At 36.4% G+C, this 23,408-nt stretch overlaps 1 protein-coding gene across 1 annotated transcript; it reads left to right on the top strand.

Moving 5' to 3' along the window:
- Positions 1-1,423: 1,423 nt before the first annotated feature.
- On the top strand, positions 1,424-22,870 carry LOC124132988 (beta-1,4-mannosyl-glycoprotein 4-beta-N-acetylglucosaminyltransferase-like). The gene is made up of 2 exons (XM_048398471.1): positions 1,424-1,464; positions 20,999-22,870. Exon 2 carries the CDS (start codon positions 21,141-21,143, stop codon positions 22,722-22,724), a length of 1,584 nt encoding a protein of 527 aa, XP_048254428.1. The 5' UTR covers positions 1,424-1,464; positions 20,999-21,140; the 3' UTR covers positions 22,725-22,870.
- The last annotated feature ends 538 nt before the right edge of the window (positions 22,871-23,408 follow it).

The following is a 23,408-nucleotide window of genomic DNA, read 5'->3' as shown; positions in this document are numbered from 1 at the left end:
GCCACAATTTAATGCTGTAGGGAGATGTTGTGATCCACTTCTTGAAATAATTTTAAAAGACAGAACTTTCTCAAATAACCAGCATGATCCAATGACATAATCAATTACACTGCATCCATTATGTCCAACAAATGTATAATCACCTTTTTCTTTGTCAGTATCACATCGACCATTTAGAATGTGCAAATTCAATAATTGACACACATCAATTACAGATTTTCCAAATGTGTTAGTTTGCAGGTCAGGGGAGAACCCAGGTCTGTAAAAACCTACTGATACTAGTTCCGTTATTAAATCATCATCATCTGTTAAATGTCTGAAATTATCATCAGTATAATTATCAAGTCGTCAAGTTCTAGCATTTAAGTCGCAACAAAGTATAGCTGACAAGTTAGCTGTAAAATCAATATACGAGTCTAAGAGGAGGTCAATTCCATTTTTCGAACGCTTATCGTCATCCCATCTTGATCCTTCTGGATGAACATATGCATAGGTACACAATTGTAATCCTGTTATAACTGTATTCTTTTTTAATGTCAACCTGTTCTCTGGATCACAGCTATGTGATAATCCATAACAATTAACACAATGGAAAATTCCAACATATCCAAAATATACAATTTTGTATATTTGGTATATCCAAAAATATACAATTTTGTATGTATGGATAGATTTTACCACTGCTTCATTCAGTTCCGTCTTACTTTATACAGGGATTTTTTACAATATGTGCCTGATATTGAAAATATTACTTATGATTACGAACATTGCATGTGACAATAATATTTTAATACTATTCTCATTATGACAACTATATTTCGAGTGTTATGAAATAATTTGTATTAAATTATGTTGACAGTATTTTACATAATAAGAAATAAAGCATTTGAGCAAACTTTTCTAACAGTTAGATCAATAATATATATAATACGTACGCCACCTCTTTACAAATAAGATGACAGATCGATACACATACAAGTAGTTCAGAGTAGTTTTATTTACTTTTAAACAATACCAATACAATAAATATACCATAAATACCGGCAAATATGAATATATACAATTCAATATATATGTTTCTGTTATTTCATGTTATGGTGATTCTAAATTTAAACTGTTGCTTGATATTGACATGCGTTCATTGTAAACAAGGATGAGTGTGACAGGATTACTAAGTTTGTCATCTAGTATGAGGCACTTCCTCGATAAACATAATTAGAACAATTAGAGTTTATAATTAGTTATATCCGGACTCCAGTTAACTAAGGCAGCTAGCATCAGTGGAGAGTGTGAGCAACTGGAGAAGAGGCGAGTAACTCAGTGTGATTGATGCATTTTTCTGGAATTTTAATAACTAAACGAACACCTGTCACAAATGTGCGGTCGAACATCGCAGATGTTTCTATCGTACATTTGAGGGTGAATGTGAACGAAGCCGTGCAGAATGCCTTACAGTGAGCTCAGGTAAGTTTATTAATTATGCTATTTTCATTCGTTCGTGCAATAGATATGGCAATCATGACTCAATATGACTCTATATGTGTTCGAAATAGATCATTTGGAAGAAATAACATTTACTTACAAAACTCGTACACAGCAAAGCCATTAAGTGAATATTAAATAAATTGATTCACAATGTGACAACATCAAATCCTATATTTGTTTAATGCAACAGGTCATTATTATAAAATATAGCATGCTTATATATTTCTGTCGCTACCCCTCTCATGTCAAATACACAATGAATAATAATAAACTGTAATTTAAATTTTTTTAAATGTACATCCTACGTGGTGGATTTCCACTAATGTAATAACTTATGAATTAGTTCATATTTTAAGATACGTATTAACTATTAAATAGTTAAATAGCTTTTCTTAATAATTGAACACCTTTCCATCAACCGCACCTCGCTGTTGACCACTTGTTTTTGTTCTGTTTTAATGTATATATGTATTATGTAATATAATATTTATGTATATAACACGTCCCATTTTAATTCTGGAAACCCAATCGTCCAGAAAGTCTACGGTCTTTTTGCCCAGTCTCGGTCTAGGTATTTACAAAATTAAACATGCCGTTTTAATGGGAACATACCAAGAAAAAATGAAATAAATATTGTTCAAAAACTCAATATTTACACTATGGGCCTGCCCATGGGGAAGTGTGGTCCATGTACCTGCCCATGGGTAGGCCCATGGGCGAGAATATTTTCATTTACTCAAAACTCTTGTATTTGTTTCGCAAACACATAAATGTAGTTCTTTCAAGTATCATGACAAAATTTTTAACTCATTTTAACCTAATTCAACGATTTTATAGCGATATTGAAATATTTCGCCCATGGGCGAGAAAAAGGTTTGGCCCTTTTATTTTCCTTAACTCGAAACTCATATTTTGTTTCGCAAATACGTACAGGTGTTCTAAAAAAGTTTCATGACACATAATGTAACTCATTTTATCCTAATTTAACGGTTTTATAGCGATATTGAAATATTTCGCCCATGGACGAGAAAATTTTCCTTTGCTCAAAACTCGTGTTTTAGTGTCGAAAATACTTAAAGGTGTTCTTACAAGTTTCATGTCACATGATTTAACTCATTTTAACTTAATTCAACTATTTCATAGCGTTACTAAAATATTTCGCCCATGGGCGAGAAATGTTTGGCCCATGGGCGATAATATTTTCCTTTGTTCAAAATTCGGGGTTTTTTTTCGCAAATACATAAAGGTGTTCTTAGAAATTTCATGGCATATAATTTAACTCATTTCAACTTAATTCAACTATTGTAGGGCGTTATTGAAATATTTCGCCCTGGACGAGGAAGTCCGTATTTTCCTTTGCTCAACAGTTTTAGTTTCGAAAATACGTAAAGGTGTGTCTACAAGCATGACACATGATTCAACTCATTTGAACTTAATTCAACTAATTTGTGGCTTTATTAAAATATATTGTCAGTCCCTTTAAAGCATTAACTAATTGTGTGCAACGTATATTGTATCATGTGAAATATACTTTATATTATATCATTACATTACTATTTTGCTTGGATGTTTCCTTTATAGAAGTTTTACACATTTTACCTTTTTTCATATTGTAACGATCTTCAATGAACCCGGGCCTAACTCTCAAAACGTGTAGATAGTTTATCCTACGAATTCATGCGCGTGTACTCCAATTCATTTGCGTTATTTTCCACAATATTAAAGTTTAGTTAGTTTCTTTATCATTTCCCATTTTATGTCTCGTTGTTACATGACACTGGGCAATTAAGTGACACTAGGTATGCGGAGTTAGCCCAGATCGTCTAATTTCCTAAACCAATTAATACCCACATTGTCTAATTACTGGTGAGCCCAGATTGCCTTATCGTAAAAAAATCGTAAATATTTTAGCTCACTATAATTTGTCATATTTACCTTATTGTGGATACAGCATTAAACAGTGTGTTGACCGTGTAAAGTGTATCTTAACAGCTGAAGATTGTGATATGTGGTATACTGCGCTTTGGAATGACAAGAATAATCCAAATGGCAATAAATTACGCACATACAGAATGTGCAAATCATTACCTACTGCTGAGCCTTATTTATGTCATGTACGCTTTAGAGATAATCGAAGACTTTTTTTTGTCATCGTTTCGATGTGATATTTTACCTTTACATGTTGAGACCGGCCGTTACGCCAAACCACCTACCCTTCTGTTGGATAGGACTTGTAAATATTGTCACGCCAATCCTATAAATGATCATGTAAATTATGTCGAAGATGAATGTCACTTTTTAATAGAATGTCCATTTTATGATGATTTAAGATACAACTTAGTGTGTGTGTGTGTGTGTGTGTGTGTGTGTGTGTGTATGTGTGTGTGTATGTGTGTGCAGGGTGAGTAATTGTACACTCGGGGAGCGGGGGCGGCGCAACGCGGTGGGGGGAGTCAAGGGGGAGCGCACTTTTTAACTTAGGACTTTCGAAGTCAGTTGCCCTATATTCTGGCATACTGGTGCGCTCCTCATTGAAGCCGCCCACGGCCGTGCTCCGCGCCTGCATCACGAGGTATGTATTTATGTATATGTGTCTATGGATATATGTATATGTGCGGTGTATGTTAAGTATGAGTACGCGCCTCCATGGGCTGAAAAGTAGCTTCACGTAGGTAGGTGTCCGTGTGCTACATTTGTTATTCTGTTTCAACTGAATAGTTTATGATTGATACGGTTTATAGTGTTTCGTAGGCCATATTTGGCCGGATGTTATATTTTACTGTTTTGTATATATCCTATCACGAAGTGTATATGACATGTGACACTTTAATAAACAATATTCTCTCTCTCACTCTCACTAATCCATGCGCTCTCCCGGAGTAGGCCATGTTGAGCAACAGGGAAGTCATAGCTGATTAAGCCTTAAACCAACACTGCTCTTAAGTGGGAATATTAGCGTTGTATAGCGTTCATCGTATTCCAACGACGTAAATCCTAATCAATGACGTGTCACCGAGGAGCAGAATGGATTCCGTAGTAAGCGGAACACTGTAGAACATGTATATTCCTTATATTCTGTTATTAATAATAGGAAATTTCAAAAACGCTCTACATTTGTATGCTATATAGAGGCAATGAAGGCGTTTGACAGAGTAAACAGGGATTGTCTTTGGTACAAATTACTTAAACTTGGTGTTAACGGGAAATATTTTTCTGTAGTGAAGTCGTTATATGATGGCACTCGATCCTGTGTGTCCGTTAACGGATACTTGACAGAGGATTTCCCTGTTTACAGTGGAGTGAAGCAGGGCTGCGTGTTATCACCGACATTTTTTCCCGTGTTCATTAACGACTTGGCTGAGGAAATTAATGACCTGTACTGATTCTATGCTTAGTTTACTCTTATACGCCGATGATATTGCTCTTATAGCCGGCGACGAGCACTCATTACAACGAATGCTAAATTGCGTTGATAATTGGTGCGGACGATGGCGTCTTCAAATTAATACCAAAAAAACACTAAAATTGTCCATTATAGACAGCAGTCTGTTACGCATTCCAGTGTCAGTTTCCATTGTGGAGGAGAGAATATTGAAATTTGTAATGCATATAAATATTTCGGACTTTGGCTCCAGGAACAGATTTAAATTTCACAGCTAAACAAATTGCTAAATCTGCTGGAAGAGCCCTCAGTGTAAATTAGTTGGAGGAATGACCTATGATGTTTTCAGTACTTTAATGTGTATGACAATCTTGTACAACCTATCTTAACTTGTGGTGCAGCAATTTGGGGAACCAGAGAATTTAGTTGCATAAATGCCATCCAAAATAGAGCGTGCCGCTTTTTCTTGGGTGTAGGAAAAACTACTCCTAATTTGTCCGTAAGAGGGGAGATAGGTTGGTCATCGATTATTACTAAACATAAAATCGAAGTTCCCCCGCAGAGAATTATATGAACTTCATAAGGATGAAGAACTGTATTTAGATGGTTATAAGTGGATTGGACACAATAGAGAGTTACACCATAACCGTGCCAAGGCTGGATCTGGTGGTGTAGGTTTTTTCATTAAAACCTCATTCCTAGGTAATTTTAATGATATTAAAGTTGCTGATTTTTCTTCTGAAGGCATATTATGGCTAGAACTAACTGACCATTGTAAGTCAAAGTTTTATTTGGCAGTGTGCTATCTACCCCCTGAGAATTCAACGAGAAATGTTTGTGTAGCTGACTTTCTCGACACCTTGCTGTCGCAAATTTTAGAGTTTCAGTCATGTGGTACAATTATGTATGTATGTGGAGACTTCAATAGCAGGGTCTCAGACCTGAATGATTTTATAGAGGGCGTGGGCATGCTACCCGAAAGGCAGGTCGTAGATTATGTGACTAACGCCAATGGGCGGACGCTGATTGCTTTTCTGATAGATGCAAATTTCTGTATACTGAATGGAAGAAATACAGCATCCATTTACTTTACCTACATATCTACGAGGGGTGCCTCTGTAGTTGACTATTGCGTAATACCACATGAATCGCTGTGTGATTTTAGCTGTTTTCAGGTACTTAGACCTTCATCGTTAATAGAGGGCGCTGGTGTTGAACAGGTAAATACAGACTTACATAGTTAGCTTGATCACTCGTTGCTACAGTGGTCAGTGTCATGTGAGGCTATTAATATTGGCTCACAGGTAGCAGATAACCAGTCAGACACGGTTTATGCTACACGTTTTATTACATCTGATGTACCTCCTGACTTTTTAACATCTGATAAATGTATAGCACACTTGAATGACATCATATTGCAGCTCGAGATGTCGACCCAGTCTCAGAATGACCTAGATCTAGGTGCGGAAACTCTCACCGACTTAGTTCAGAGAGAGATGCATGAAAAGTTAAAACCACGATCTCATGTGGTTTTTGGTGGTAAGAGCAATAAAAAACGTCGTGTGAGAAAGCCATGGTGATCTGCGTGTGTTGTGGAATGACATGTGCGAGGCAGAGAGAAAGTGGTGTAAATGTAAACGCCCTTGTAATGAGAGAATGTTTCTGAAACATATGTTTGTTAAAAGGCAAAAACATTTTGACAAAACATTGCAAATTGCTAAACGAATGTATGCGACAGGGGAAAGAAAACGTGAAATGTGTGAGGATAATGATAGAGAGTTCTGGAAGAAGATTGGTAGGATTGGGTTAGGTGGGGAGAGACGAAGACAGATCCCCATGAGAGTGGTTTTGGAGGATGGAAATGTATCTGAGAAATGGAGTGATGTACTAGATAAGTAGAAGAAAGATTATTGTAAACTGCTGAATGGTGACGTCAGGATGCAGAATATTAAGTGTGACAGTGAGACTGGTGACACACATATGTTGTTCCACGCTAAAATTACTCTCTTTGAAGTAACCAGAGCGGTTGATAGAAGCCACTGTGGCAAGGCTCCTGGTGTTGACGGTATTCCGATGGAATGTATTAAATCACAAAATGTTATTTCGGCGATGCACAATATCTTTAATATATGTTTTAGCAAAGGGAAAATCCCTGCATTGTGGTTAAAGGGCATAATTAACCCCATACCAAAGTGTTCTACTTTAGATCCTGCGGATGCTTTATCATATAGAGGTTTGACCCTCACCCATTCTATGTACAAATTATATTGTAATATTTTAAATAACCGTCTGCAATCTTGGGCTGAAAGCACAGGTGCTCTAAATGATGTACAAAATGGGTAGATCAACTACGGATCATATTCACTCTGTTTGTTCTTTTATTGAAACTAGAAAATGTATTTTAAAAAAACACTTTTTCTGCTTTTATTGACTTTCATAAAGCGTATGACAGCATTAACAGAGGTGTGCTGTGGGAGAAATTATGTAACATTGGCGTGAAAGGGAAAATGTTTCTAGCACTTCAATCTTTATATGATAATGTGAAATGCAGTACACGTATAAATGGTATGCTTACACCCTGAAAGGTCTCCTCTATCTCTATGGTGGTGATTGAAGGAGCCTTCTTCCTCCTGGGGGGCCTGGGTTTCTACACCGGGCGTGGTGCAGAGGGGGTAGGTTCCGGGGCGGGTTTAACCTCAGGCTTAGACCTCTCCCGCACTCACACGAATAACGATCGGTACTCATCACTCAACTCTTGACAATATTTTTGTATTAAAACTCTTAATTGAACTGTACTTAAACCAGAACAAGAAATTATACTGTGCTTTTATTGATTTTAGTAAAGCTTTTGATACGATTGGTAGAAACAATCTATGGTTCAAAATGTTTAACTCAAATTTTGGTTTGGTAGTATTTTAATGTTATATATAATATGTATCAAGGTATAAAATCATATGTTTCCCTGGAAGGAAATAACTCTTCTTTATTTTTTTGTAAGATTGGCGTGAGACAGGGTGAAAACTTGTCACCTTTCCTGTTTGCCCTTTTCTTAAATGATCTAGAAACGTTCCTTGAAAATAAAGATGTGTCCGGTTTAAAATATGTAAGCGAAAAGTTCAATTTGCAATTAAGTTTATATGTAAAGCTTTTTATTTTGGTATATGCTGATGACACAGTATTGCTTGCTGAATCAGCATGTGAATTGAAAAGAGCACTTAATGCTTTTGAAGAGTATTGTGAATTATGGAAACTTAAGGTAAATATTTCAAAAACAAAAGTAATAGTCTTTTCCAAACGCCACAATACTAGAAATTTACAATTTTATTTTCAACAAAGTCTGTTAGATATTGTGAAAGAATTTTCGTATCTTGGTTTAACTTTTAGTAACACTGGTAGATTTAGTAAAGCGATGAAGACATTATCAGACCAAGCTTCAAAAGCAATGTACGCTATCTTCAGAAAGACACAATTGCTGGATATTCCAATTGATTGTCAACTTAAACTCTTCGACCAGTTAGTACAACCGATTCTTCTATATGCAGCTGAAATTTGGAGATATGAGAGTGTAACAATTATAGAACGTGTTCACTTAAAATTTGGCAAATTTATCTTAAGATTAAAGCAATTCACGCCTGACTACATGGTTTACGGTGAGCTTGGAAGATATCCTCTAGAAATTCAAATAAAAGTCAGAATGGTTGCATTTTTGGGAAAGATCATATTAAATTCTGAAAAATTGTCCAGTAGATGTATCTACTTTTTAATATATATTAATTCCACAAATAATACACATTTTGTATGGTTAACAAGAGTAAGAGATATTTTGTATAAGGTTGATTTGAATTTGATTTTGAACACCCAGTCCTTCCCCAGTTTAACTCCCCAAATACTAAAGCCATCTTGTTAGATAACTTTTATCAAAAATGGAATGAATCTGCTACTTTATCTTCCAAGTGTAAATACTTTACAATGTATACAATGTTCAAAGATAAGCCTCGCCTTGAGGAATATTTATTATCATTACCATACAACTTAGCGAAGTGGATAGTCAAATTTAGAACAGCTTATCATAGATTACCAATTGAAAAGGGAAAATGGTTCAATGTTAATAAAGATCAGAGATTACGTACATTATACAACAGTTATATTGGAGAATTCCACTTTTTTTACAATGTCCATCGCTTCATGAATTAAGAAATAAATATCTCCCGAGTTATTATTGTAAGTATCCGACTATTGAAAAATGTAAACAGCTTATGGTTTGCTCCTACAAACCTCTTGTTATAAAGCTGGCGAAATACTTAAAGGATGGTTTACAACTTTTTAAGTAAGAATTCAATTACTGTATATACTATGTTTGTAATTACTTTATGTTTATGCACACTGATACACGTCTGTAAATATAAATATGTATATTGCATGCTCTATATCACAATACGTGATTCATGAGTAATAAACTTCTGTTCTGTTCTGATCACAGATAGTGACTACATCTACTGTATTTAAAAACATATTTTTAAATTTTAAGCACACTAGATGTTTACATTATAGCATAAATATTATAGTACTAGGTTTACGACCCACTAAGTACGGTTTTGGGGTATGGTGATTTACTTATATTCACATATTATTTATATTTATTTTTCCCCACCTGCCCCGTCCGCTTAATACATTAACTGTGTAGCGGACGTTAAACCCCTTAAATAAGCAAGTATACTGCAGGTTAACTAGACTAATTAGCTAATTGAGGGTTAAATGACATTGTTTACTTAGAGTTTGATATATTCCGTTTCATGTCGAATTAGAAAGAGTGTATCTTCAAAAAGGGTAAGCATGTCCAACACTTCCGGTAGCACCTGTCATTAACGAATAGTGTTGTTCTAATACACTAATCCTGCTATAAAACTGACACGTTGCTTAAGGGTTATACCTACTCACACACATGAGTCCCAAAGAGGATCGGGTGTGGGTGTGGGTGTGGGTGTTGGTGTGTGGCTTTATGTAGCGTATTTGAAAGAATGTGTCATGATCAGATTATTATGTATGTATGAATGTTCTAATTTCAAGATCTAAATTACTAGTTTTTGTAACGTAATGTAACATATGTGGGTGGGTTAGTGACTGTGAATGTGTATATTTGCGTAAGTGTGTGTTCGTAGTGCGTCTATGGGTGTACATAAACATGTATATGCGACGGTGTGTGCATATGTATTTTGTTCATTTTGTGTAGATACCGGTTTGTAAATTTGTTATGTCTACATATGCTATCACCTGTGCTATTTATAAAAATGCTATTTTTACCGTGTCTCGTACGCCAAAATGGTTGGCTGCTTAAATAGTGACACATAAATAAACTATTCTTCTTCTTCTTCTTTTGGTTCTTTTTCAAGATGCTGTGTATAACTTCCTAAACTGCTAACATATGCAACTTGTGAATTCTGATGGGACGATAAATTAATAATCTAATTTCTAATTTAGTAAACATTAAATAAATGTATCTTCCTTCACGCAGAAAAACAAGCATAGGATTATCCGTTCGTTTTCGATAATTGAGTTTGCATAAAAGAGGCGATTAATAAAATACGACACGAGCCTATGTGTAATACCATGTTTTATAAACCTCGCGAAACCAAACAGTTGATACCAAACTGTTCACTCGTTTCCTAGAAATGGTACGACACGGGGGATCATTTAGTATTCTATATACGAAATGAGCGATACTGTTGATTTCTCATCTATTTTAATCATACACAATATATTTCATTCAATATCTTGAAGCTGCCATTGAAAGCATGAACTCAATTACTGTGCAAATATAAGAGTTCATTTTGTATGAGCATAAGTATGAAGTTATCATTGTTTATCTTCAAAAACTACGATGTGCCCACTGAAACCGTTCATATGTTCACGGCCTGGTTGTTATTATTGTAATATATAAATGCTTTCGGGTCAGTTTTAATATTTTTGATTGCATGCTGCTCACTTTCATTGGTGCTGGATTCTTCTTTGCGCAGTAACCAGAGTATCACACTGAATGAATATTTGTTTTATTATGTTAAACAACAATTTGCATTTACATAAGTAACAGAATATCCATTAAATCTTAATACGTCAATTTCTTGTTCTAAAATGTATATGTATTAGTATTCATCTTCCCCTTGTTAATAATTTGTATTTGTAACATTTTTTATTTTCTTACGTCTGTTGTACAATACATTTATAGTCGTAGTTTGTTGACTTTGCAAACGATATTAGGCTAAGCTCAACTTGCTTTTAATATAGTTAATAATAAGCGAAATTCAACCATGATGACTATTCACATACAAAATATCAGGGATGTGAGCATGTCTCCCCCCCCCCCCCCCCCAAAAAAAAAGGGAAGAAAACTGTAGGGGTATGCCTCCCTCCCCTCGAATTTATTGAAACTTTAGATTGCTTTTTAAGCAATTTCGTGCTGTTTGGACAACATTCACACCTGGAAATGTAATAAGTTTGTGGCAAAAGTCAATAAGTCAAATAAACAAAGATGGCGGATGCAGTACAATTTCGAAGTTAAAGCAGTACTTATAAGTACGGGTCTGGGAGCAATACCGCCATAAACTTCACCCCCACCTCAGCCTCCCAGACACAAGCGTGCAATGTCTGACCCTTTTCCTATGTTGAAGCATATTGAGAAACACTTACCTTGTACTTACTTACCTTCTGTAAACATAAAGCATTTAATACCATATAATATCCCCGTGTTATGGGTTTTCGGATTCTGAAGAAACATTCCCGTACAAACCAATCCAAGCTCAGCCCAAATCGAGTTCAAGTGATTATAACATAGAAGTATCCACCAGTGCAATCACCTCCGACTGCTAATCTGCTCTGTGGATTTGACCATAATGTCTTCTCACATACCAAGCACCGCGCCAGGAAAAGTACCAGACGCCTCAATCGCTTACCCGTCAATGTCATTGCAAGGAGAGTATGTACTCCCGCTAATTATCCCCCTTTACCAACATTTACAAAGAAACAACACTTCATTTCGCACATACATAATAATTATATACGAATACATAGCAATTATCTCCCTTTACCATAATATACAAAGAAAAACAATTTTGGATACATGATATATACAAAATTGTATATTTTTGGAAATGTCATATATACAAAATTGTATATTTTTGGATATCTCATCAATCCAAACTTGTTTAGGCTTTCGATATATAATCTTTCCAAACCATAAACATGTACAAGCTTGTATATATGGATTTATTTTGCAGTGGGACACACGAGTGAGAGAGTGAGTAGGGTTTAACGTCGCTTTGAACATTATTCCAGTTTTATCACGGCGTGTCAGCTTTATGTGGGAGGAAAATGATGCACGTTTTAGACGTTTCATCACTATGGTGAAACCCAAGAGCACGGGTATTGTGATCACAATCATAAACGGGTCGAACCGGGATTCGAATCAATGATCATAGGCTTCTTGCGTGGCCACTCCGCATAGCGAATTGCCGCTCTTGCTCAGACAGACGAGTTAGATAAGTCAATTGGATTGAGGAAATTACTACGTGCGGACCAAAGAATTACGCTTGCTACTGAATTATATTTACAATCATTCCCGTGGCTATGAATCACAAAACATTGTAAATTGGTTCGATATTACTAATACTTAAATTTATGATCGTTGTATATATTGTTAATGGGTGAATAAACAATGGGTTAGAATCATTGATTTATGGTATCATTCATCACTTTTCTCCCTTTCCATGACTGGGGATACTTGTCAGTATTTGCATTTATAATAATATCCTATTTACATCTGTAATAATATTATATTTTTACACCTATTATGATATTCTGTTACATCTAAAATCACATTCTAAGTACATCTATAATAATATTCCAATTACATCAATATTTACATCTCTTATAATATTCTATTTACATCTATAATACTGTTCTATTTACATCTATAATAATATTCTATTTACATCTATAATAACATTCTATTAAATCTATAATAACAATCTATTTACATCAATAATACTATTCTACTTACACCTGTAATAATATTATATTTATATCTATAATAATATTATATTTACATCTATAATAATATTCTAACTTTATCTATAATGCTATTCTATTTACATCTATAAACTGTTCTATTTACATCTATAATACTGTTCTATATACATCTATAATACTGTTCTATTTACATAATAATAACATTCTATTTACATCAATAATAACTTTCTAACTACATCAATAAAGTTATTATATTTACATCTATAATAATATTCTATTTACTTATATAATAACCTTCTATTTACATCTATAATAACATTCTATTTACATCTATAATAACATTCTATTAACATCTATAATAACATTCTATTTACTTCTATAATAATATCCAATTTACTTCTATAATAATGTTATATTTTTATACATCTATTATGATATTCTAACTACATCAATAACAATATTCTATTTACATCTATAAGTATTTTCTATTTACATCTATAATAATATTCTATTTACATATATAATAACATTCTATTTACATCTATAATCATATCATATTTTTATATATCTATTATGATATTCTATTTACATCTATAATAATATTCTATTTACATCAATAATGATATTCTACTAACACCAATGATAGTATTCTATTTACATCTATAATATTATTATATTAACATCTATAATAATATTATATTTACATTTATAATGATATTATATTAACATCTGTTTTGATATTCAGTACATTTCAATAACATTCTATTTACATCTCTTATAATATTCTATTTACCTCTCTAAACTATTATATTTACATATATAATAAAATTATATTAACATCCGTTTTGACATTCAGTACATTTCAATAATATTCTATTTACATCTCTAATAATATTTTATTTACATCTCTAATGATATTATATTTACATTTTTAATAATATTATATTAACATCTGTTTTGATATTCAGTTCATTTAAAAAAACTTCCATTTACAACTGTTAGGACATTCAGTACATTTCAATAATGTTCTATTTATGTCTCTAATAATATTCTATTTACATCTCGAATAATATTATATTTACATATATAATAATATTATATTAACATCTGTTTTGATGCTCAGTATATTTCACTAATATTATATTTACATCTCTAAACTAATATATTTACATGTATAATAATATTATATTAACATCCGCTTTGATATTCAGTACATTTCAATAATATTCTATTTACATCTATAATAATATTCTATTTACATCTAAAATGATATTTCATATACATCTATAATAACATTCTATTTACACCTATATTAAAATTGGGCGGTGTTTCCATATTGTATGCAAATGCTTGTAAGTGTGTGTGGATCAGACACTGCTTTTTGTTTAAAGAAGGAAAGAAATATATATTATTCAGTCGAGGTCGGTCAATCTTGCTACATGTGTAAACACCGAGCGATAATTGTTTATTTATTTCATGCATATAGACAACACGTTTGTATACGAGGCGTGGGGAAATTAATTTATTTGGTTTTAAAAAAGTGTTACACGATTATGCTGATAAAACCAACATGTGCAAGACGGCATGTGTCGACGACCACCACAGATGGTAATGTATTCTATTCCCGCTGTGAAATGGCTTTTAACGCTTATTGTAGCGATGTTATTGAGAAATTGTCCAATGTCTTTAACTCGTGAGTCTTACTAAACAGAGTCAATCGCTTTGAAGTTGATAGGCTAATTGTCGTGTATCCACCTGCTGCCACACACCGTTGACCCTTAAAGATTTGCCAACACCTCGGTGTGTGGGTATTCCAGGTGGGGAGTCCGGTGTTGTGAAACAAGAGGGGGAGAGCACAGTATTGAACACCGACTGTTACAGTTTATGTAATACCGAGAAATAGACAAACCTGCGCCATGTAATACCTTCAGTGTATTAAACACATTTCTGTCATCGGCTGTTTCCATTGGTAAAATGCGTATACAGGAGATGTGGGTTGACATGGTATTGAGAAGGGTGAAGATGAATAAAATACGCAGAAACGACAATTGGTTTTGATTATAGAGATTAAAGTTTTGCCAGATCACAGACTTTTTGTTTAATGATGCTTATGGAAAGGTTCCATGGGTCACGCGATGAAGAGCCGTGTTGTACACTTCAGTGTCTGACAATTACAATATATACATCTGCAGCTCGTAGAGATCACTGACATGGTTCCCATAAAGGATTGTCAGTCGATGACCATGCAAACAACTCTTGTCAGAGGCGACGCTATAGCAGCTGTTTCGTGAGACTTCTGATTTAGTGGCATGGGCTACTCCTTAAAAATACTTCAATCTACTTCGTAATAGGTCATAAAGCTAATCAAAGCCCTAGCAACTGGAACTCAAGTCCATCTTTACAAAAGATACGTTCTAGGCAGAAGGGCTGTCGAGATGCGTACATGACAAGGGGAGGTTGCCCGTGGTAACTTTCCTGACACAGATGTTGGCGTGTATTTTATCCAGACTGAATTACAATGTACGCTCGAAAGTCACCATTGTCAAGACCGGATATCCCCGGCCGCGTCATACCAAAGGACGTTAAAAGACGTACTTCTTGTTACCCTGCCTGACGCTCGGCATTAAGGGGTTAAAACAAGGACTGTTCAGTATACTAGCTATTTGGGTATTTATGTTAAGGGGCGGAGGGTAGCCTAGTGGTTAAGCGTTCGCTCGTCACGCCGAAAACCCGGGTTCGATTCCCCATATGGGTACATTGTGTGAAGCTCATTTCTGGTGCACCCCGCCGTGATATTGCTGGATTGTTGCAAAAAGCGGCGTAAAGTCATATTCACTCACTCACTCATTTATGTTGAACTGCTGCATGGTATCTTAGTTGGCTAGCACTACTAAAATCTATAAGTTTGTCCGGACTAATAGAAGCTGACGTGTAGTTGTCCGATATTCGATCACAAACGTTGATACTATTTCTACTTCATTTCGTTTATCCGACATACTCGTTAATCCGACATAATCATATGCAACCAACCATGTGGGATTAACGGGACTTGACTGTATGTATGCATAGAGCCGTGCGGCAACAGTAAGATTAATGTCCAATGGTTAGGCGGTTACATAGAACCATATCTGAATATAATCCGATGTATTTCATTATGAACAGACAAACAAACATGAACGTCAAGGATTTTGAATCGCGAAAGTTGACTCGAACGACAACCCCCACACGGAACAAGATTATATAAGATTTATTAACTTCATCAACAGATATGTATGTTTATACGATAATTTTCGTATATATGGATGATCTTATATCGTTCACTAATGGTCAAGGGGGCACGGGTGGCCCAGTCGTCTGAGGCGCCGCGATTCGCTGTGCAGAGTTGCGTCCCTTGGACACACCAGAAACATATGATTGTGGGTTCGAATCCCGGTTCGCCCCGATAATGTTTCTAGGTTTGTCAGTACCATTCCCGTCCTTGTGGGTTTCACCAAAGTGGTAAACGTCTGGGATCTGCATCACTTCGGGCTTTCCTCCCACTTTAAGCTGACACGCCTTCATATAACTGGAATACTGTTCCAGTTGGCTCCTTTCTGTTACTACTTGATCCATCAACCATTAGACCTGTGAAGATAGAACAAACCATGGACATGTAATAATGATATGTTCCAATTAATACAGGAAATACATGTCAAAATTTATTTACCGAGAGCACCGAGAGCATTATTCATTTGTTAATCATAACGTTTCGACTCCCACATCGGCATAAATTTGAACTCATCACCCATCCCATAATTGGTAATCATCATGGACGAGCTATGAAATCAGAAGCTGTTACAGTTTAATTTAACAGTATATCATTTACTGAGCATGTTAGGTTTCTTTGTCATAATTAGGTTTTATATGCATGAATTACAGATTAAAAGAAAATAAAAAAACGTAATTTTCGTAAAATCTTATTGACAAACGTTATAAATGTATGTATGGTGATTACATATCATTTACCTGTGTTCAGTTAGTGTTACAGTAGGGCGGTCGGGTAGCCTAGTGGTTAAAGCGTTCGCTCGTCACGCCGAAGACCCGGGTTCGATTCCCGACATGGGTACAATGTGTGAAGCCCATGTCTGGTGTCCCCCGTCGTGATATTGCTGGAATATTGCTAAAAGCGGCGTAAAATCATACTCACTCACTCACTAGTGTTACAGTAAGGAATCTGTATCCAACTCATATCCGCCGTAGTGGTAGGTATTTGACCGGACAATTCCTAAATTGAAAACAGAAGTCCGTCTGCCGGTTCTATTGGTCTTATTGTGAACTCTTACCTGGCGTTTAGTGTTCAACTTCCACTTCCATACTGACTGGTGGTTTATCATATAATGGGTAGGTTTCTCGGCAGGATAAAGCCAACGGATAAAAACGATGCCCGTTGGGGTCATATATATATAACCTTTTATTCCTCCATAAAGAAGAGTACAAAAAAAGCAGAAAATAATAGATGAACATTTATGAGAACAACATATTATTTTGCATTAAATATGCAGAATGGTAATGCTGATGTATTGAGAGTTAGTTGAACACCATTTTAAACATTGGCTTGACATATTTAACACACACTCTTGCAAAGTCATCAGCATCTTTGTCACATAGTCTGTAATCTGTTCTACAAGACAACATGCATTCAGTGAGCTTTGCTGAGTCCATACTATGCAGGTAGCAGCTAAAGTCGACATCACCGATATTGATCAACTCCATCCAGAGCTCATCCCGAATATCACACGTACATTCGCACTCAACAACTGCATGTGTCACTGGATCACGATACACAAGACCACATTTGTGGCACAGTCCTGTATCACACATGTCCTTTGCGGTGGCACACGTCCTTTTCACAAAGTTAGAGTTCAGTCCCAGAGTTGGGTCGTCTAAGGAGATCTGCCAGGCTGGATGGACATCATATAGTCGATGGATTCGACTAAACATCTGGAGATCTGGATCAGCAGCAAGTCTCTGCCTCCAGGCTGAGACATGGTGAGATTTTAGTGCTTTACTCACTAATCGTTTCCATCTCTGTTTCCCTATGAAGATACCATTCCGCAGGAACGACAGCAGAGGATCCATGAGATTGTATTTGGATAACAATCTGATGACGTCTGGAACAAATCCTGATGATGAGGTTGTCAGTTGGTGAATGTAACACATCAGTCTGGTCATGAACAGCTGATGAGGCAGGAACTTCGGGTTCATGTTGATGATGCGCTCCAGGAAATACAACTTTCTTTGATCTATATGGTATTCAATGGGTAGAACACCAAGAAGACTCAAGCAGACATCAGTACGCAACTGGGATACGATGACATGCATCAACCAAGTCAGCGAGCCTGACCACCCTATCCCGTTAGTCGCCTCTTACGACAAGCATAGTCACCTTTTACGGTAAAAATGGGTTGCTGAAGACCTATACTACCCTGGATCTTCATGGGTCAAAAACACATGAAAAATACAATACATAACAGATATATGTCACAATTTTTTTTAAAAAACAACAACATTTGTACAATATATTTGATGGGAAGATTAATAATGCTTCAGCTGTACATGTAATGATGATCGGTATGAGAAGACTGGCGGAACTTGTCAGCTTCGTTTTCGGCACAAGCAGCCGAAGTCTAGTTTGTCGTGTATACTCAAAAACGTGTATATAGAGGTTATCACGCGAGTGTGTTTGGGGATGGTAAATATCCTGCATTAGGAATAAACATTGTATTTAGCGAGCCTTGGCGAGCTAAATACATAGTGTTTATTCCTAATACAGGATATTTACCATTCCCAAACACACAAGCGTGATAACCTCTTTATCATATAATGTCATTCTTTAATTCTGTGCTTGAAAATAGCTCTCCCTCTCTCACAAACATTACCGAAACATTGCGAGTTTTCCTGGAATGCGCGCATTAATATTTATTACGTCACAGGGTAAGTGATGTGTCAGTCGGACAGTGACAGTAGCCAATATAATTCCAACTAAAATCTGTTTCTTATACAGTGGCGAAGCAACATATACGCAAAACAACAGTTGTTTTTAATTGCCTTTCGCGGCAATTCATCGGTCTGTCCGCTAGAGTAACTGCCCTTTGTCAAAGGGAAGCTACTCTAACCCTAGTCTATGAGACGTCACGGCCACGGTCAGACGTTGTTGACAGTCGGTCTGTCCTGTCATAACGTTTAGAAATGTAGTCAGATGTACACACAGCGACAAAACGAAACAAGGTAACAAATCCAAACTATTTTAATTTGTGGAAAAGATTTCAAGCCGCAGAGGTCTACAAGCACAGATATGGCTACTGATCCCGCTTGGCTAGGCCTCGGGTCGTGCCCTCGCAAAATTGTTTCGAAATCTCCAAAGTTGCCAAAACTTATAAAATGCCTTAGCTACGTCACAGTTAGACACTGGTTTTCAGTATATTAGACTGTTCTTTTGATAATGATAGCAATTATCCCTGTAGTTTATCCAGATTCCCGATGGTTAATTCTGACTCGATCGCCGAATGACGAGGGCGACGCCATGTTTGTTTATAAACAGCGAAAGTACTCCTACTTGACCTTTGATATTTGCTTCTCTATCCGCATATGACCCCAACGGATATCGTTTTTTATCCGTTTTATCTATTTATCATATAATGAGTAGGTTTCTCGGCAGGATAAAGCCAACGGATAAAAACGATATCCGTTGGGGTCATATGCGGATAGAGATGCAAATATCAAAGGTCAAGTAGGGACTACTTTCACTGTTTATAAACAAACATGGCGTCGCCCTCATCATTTAGCGATCGAGTCAGAATTAACCATCGGGAATCTGGATAAACTACAGGGATAATTGCTATTATTATCAAAAGAACAGTCTAATATACTGAAAATCAGTGTCTAACTGTGACATAGCTAAGGCATTTTATAAGTTTTGGCAACTTTGGAGATATAAATTTAGAAACAATTTTGCGAGGGCACGAGGCCTAGCCAAGCGGGATCAGTAGCCATATCTGTGCTTGTAGACCTCTGCGGCTTGAAACCTTCTCCACAAATTAAAATAGTTGGATTTGGAACCAAATATGTTTGAATTGTTACCTTGTTTCGTTTTGTGGCTGTGTGTACATCTGACTACACTTCTTAACGTTATGACAGACCGACGGTCAACAACGTCTGACCGTGGCCGTGACGTCTCATAGACTAGGGTTAGAGTAGCTTCCCTTTGACAAAGGGCAGTTACTCTAGCGGACAGACCGATGGATTGCCGCGAAAGGCAAATCAAAACAATTGTTGTTTTGCGTATATGTTCCTTCGCAACTGTATAAGAAACAGATTTCAGTTGGAACAATATTGGCCTCTGTCACTGTCCGACTGACCCATCACTTACCCTATGACGTATTATATATTAATGCGCGCATTCCAGGAAAACTCGCAATGTTTCGGTAATGTTTGTGAGAGAGGGAAAGCAATTTTGAAGCACAGAATTAAAGAATGACATTATATGATAAAGAGGTTATCACGCTTGTGTGTTTGGGGATGGTAAATATCCTGTATTAGGAATAAACACTATGTATTTAGCTCGTTTAGCTATGTTTATTCCTAATGCAGGATATTTACCATCCCCAAACACACTCGCGTGATAACCTCTATTTACACGCATATCTCTTCTAAAAGTGTTGATCATATTCTTAGTAAGGTGAGACGGCCGGACCACGTGTATAGCGACCAGAACTGGGATAAATACCATAGAGAATTATATGTGCCGCATGCAACTATGCAACCATGTATTTAATTGACAAACAGAGCTGTCAAATGGAAGCTAAGAAATAGAAATACTGGTAAACGCTGTCTACTGACAATGTCAATCAAGAACCTGGAGAAACTTCCGATGTCAAATAACGACGATATTTGGACGAAAGTCGATGGTTAGAAAGCATCCGGAAAACGTCGATTTTTCGTTCAATGGCCATATACGAAAACAACCGACGTTTTCGTATTTGCATGGCATGAGTATTGCCCCCTTTCTGGTTTCATCAAACGTTATTTCTATCATGAATTGGTATTGATATTTGTTGTTTTTATTTACAGGTGTATGATCGACACAGAAGCTTTAAGAAAATAGAACCATTGGAAGGTTTTCAATAAAGCACTTAATTGCTGATAGGACCATCAACGTTCACATGTCCTGATCATCAAGGGTTCTGTGACCTACTACAGAGTCAAATTAAAGATGGGTATTTTACGAATGTTCATAAAATATGGGGTGTCAAGGGCAGTCGTTGCTGTCATCTGTGCACAGATCGTCTTCCTCTTGATAGTGCTACTCAGAATGACCGACACATCCACCAGTGTGTCTTTGAAAGTTCCTGTCGATGGTTTAAAAATGGTTACATCTTTAACACATCGTGTGTACTCGCTCAACACAAGTAAACTGTTGGGGGCGTCGAAGTCAATGTCAAGTCTTAACAAAACCATTGATCATACATTGTATCCACACCGATATCTTGGTACGTCCTGTCACTTGAATACTACAAACAGATGGCTTCCTTTTGAACCTGGAGAAATAAGCCATCTCGATAAGTGGTATTCCTCAATAGACTACTTCTTTTCAATAAACAACACCGAACCACTGACTCTACCCGAAGACGATGGTCCTAATTTGTATAAAGATTATGATTTGAAAAAGCCGTGGAAATTTACTCTTCCAGATCTTAGTAACGAGGATTTCACGTTTATAAACGGAAAGCTAAAATGCTTTAAACCAGGTACATCCAAAGTGCAGGAGCAGGGTCCTAACGTGACCTGTGTGTGCAGCTCAGGTTATGCAGGCAAACATTGTTCTGTGCCAAGCATTGTGAAGACTGCCTTGTCCAAACTGTCACGCAGTTACATCATCACGCCAAGAGAAAAGCCACGACGGCTGATTCTAGCCATGACATTCAATATTGAGCATCATGTACTGATGCTGAAGATGTTACAGGTGCACTCAGCCGTGGATCTGTTTGTGATTCTGGAATCCAACTATACAGGACATGGAGATCCACGACCGTTAAGGTTATTACATAATTTGAGAAGAGGCTACATGAAGCGATTCCACCATAAGATAATGCATGTCTACCTGGACACATTCCCAGCTGGCGGACGATTGAATGGTTGGATAGCCGAAACTTACATCCGTCAGCACCTTGCACCTGCAGTAGAGGCCAGAGTCTCAGGGCTCAGAAAAGATGATTTATTTGTATTTATGGACACCGACGAAACGCCAATTGTAAACCTCCTGCACTTCCTCAAACTTCACAATGGCTATCCCTTCCCTGTTGGGTTTGTTCTTCACAGTTTTATGTATGGATTCTTTTGGTCAATGACGAAGCACCCTAAAACGGTTGTAGGAGTGTGTAGTATTCAGATGCTCAGAGACATCTATAAAGGAAGTAGTGATGCTATTCGTGGAAGTAAAGGAGTGATACGACAGCTCCAGAAAGGAAATCACCCCTGGGGCATGTTTGAAACTTGGCTCATCGGATCACCTGACAACTATGCTGGGTGGCATGCATCATGGTTCTCCTCTCCACGGGAGGTTATCACGAAGCTGACTTCTGCTATTAATGCTGACTTCCCCCGATGGGGGGACTACCCAGAGAAATGCACATTTGACTACGTTGCTACTCTGTTTAGAAAAGGGGAATATTTTGATGGAAAGACACATTCCGATCCAATTTGCTTGACTGACATTTACGTATTGAAAGACCTGCCTTACCTGTTCAAGCATAAAGAATACTTTAATTTCATGTTACAAAACCCAACAGCCGCATGATACCATTTAATTATTTCTACATCTCCCAAAAAAGCACATGTAAGCAAAATAGTGTCGTATAACTGTATAATAATGAATTATATCTTTCGTTGATTTCTTACGATTGTATTCATTGGTTACTGTGCAATAAATCCTTGGTGAACTTATTCCCACCAACTGCGTTCAGTCAAAACCTAAAGAGTGAATCATGATCAAAATGCATTATATAGCAGACAATGGAACATACACGTTAGGCATCATTACTTAATAGCCATTAACCCTTTTTGAGAATTTTTTTTTCTTCTGAAATCATCCAAGCAATGTTTCAGCTTCAAGGGATGGATGCACTGATGACGGACTTTGCGCTCGACGTTATCAAACTCACTCACTCACTCACTCACTAACTAAATATTTGAATGCTTTCACAATGATAAGACATAGATAGTTTTGTCTACAAATGTATGTCACGTCATGTCGACCTACAAAAACAAACTTTAAGTCAGATAAACCTTGACCTGATATTACAACTGCCGTCCATCCCACATTCCGGCAAATAATATCGCTCCCAACAAGCAACATGTCATTATGGATCACAATCATAGATTATATGATATGTCTGGTCACTGGTTTAATTACAAGTGACACTTTTTCCGGAAATCCTCTTGAAAGGAGGACGGAAGATGTTTGATTATGATTGCTGGAACA

This window comes from Haliotis rufescens, unplaced genomic scaffold (assembly GCF_023055435.1).
Source record: "Haliotis rufescens isolate VD_foot unplaced genomic scaffold, xgHalRufe1.0.p SCAF_18, whole genome shotgun sequence".
Lineage (NCBI taxonomy): Eukaryota > Metazoa > Mollusca > Gastropoda > Lepetellida > Haliotidae > Haliotis > Haliotis rufescens.
Note: the sequence above shows the minus strand (reverse complement) of the source record. Positions and strands in the feature narration are given on the sequence as shown.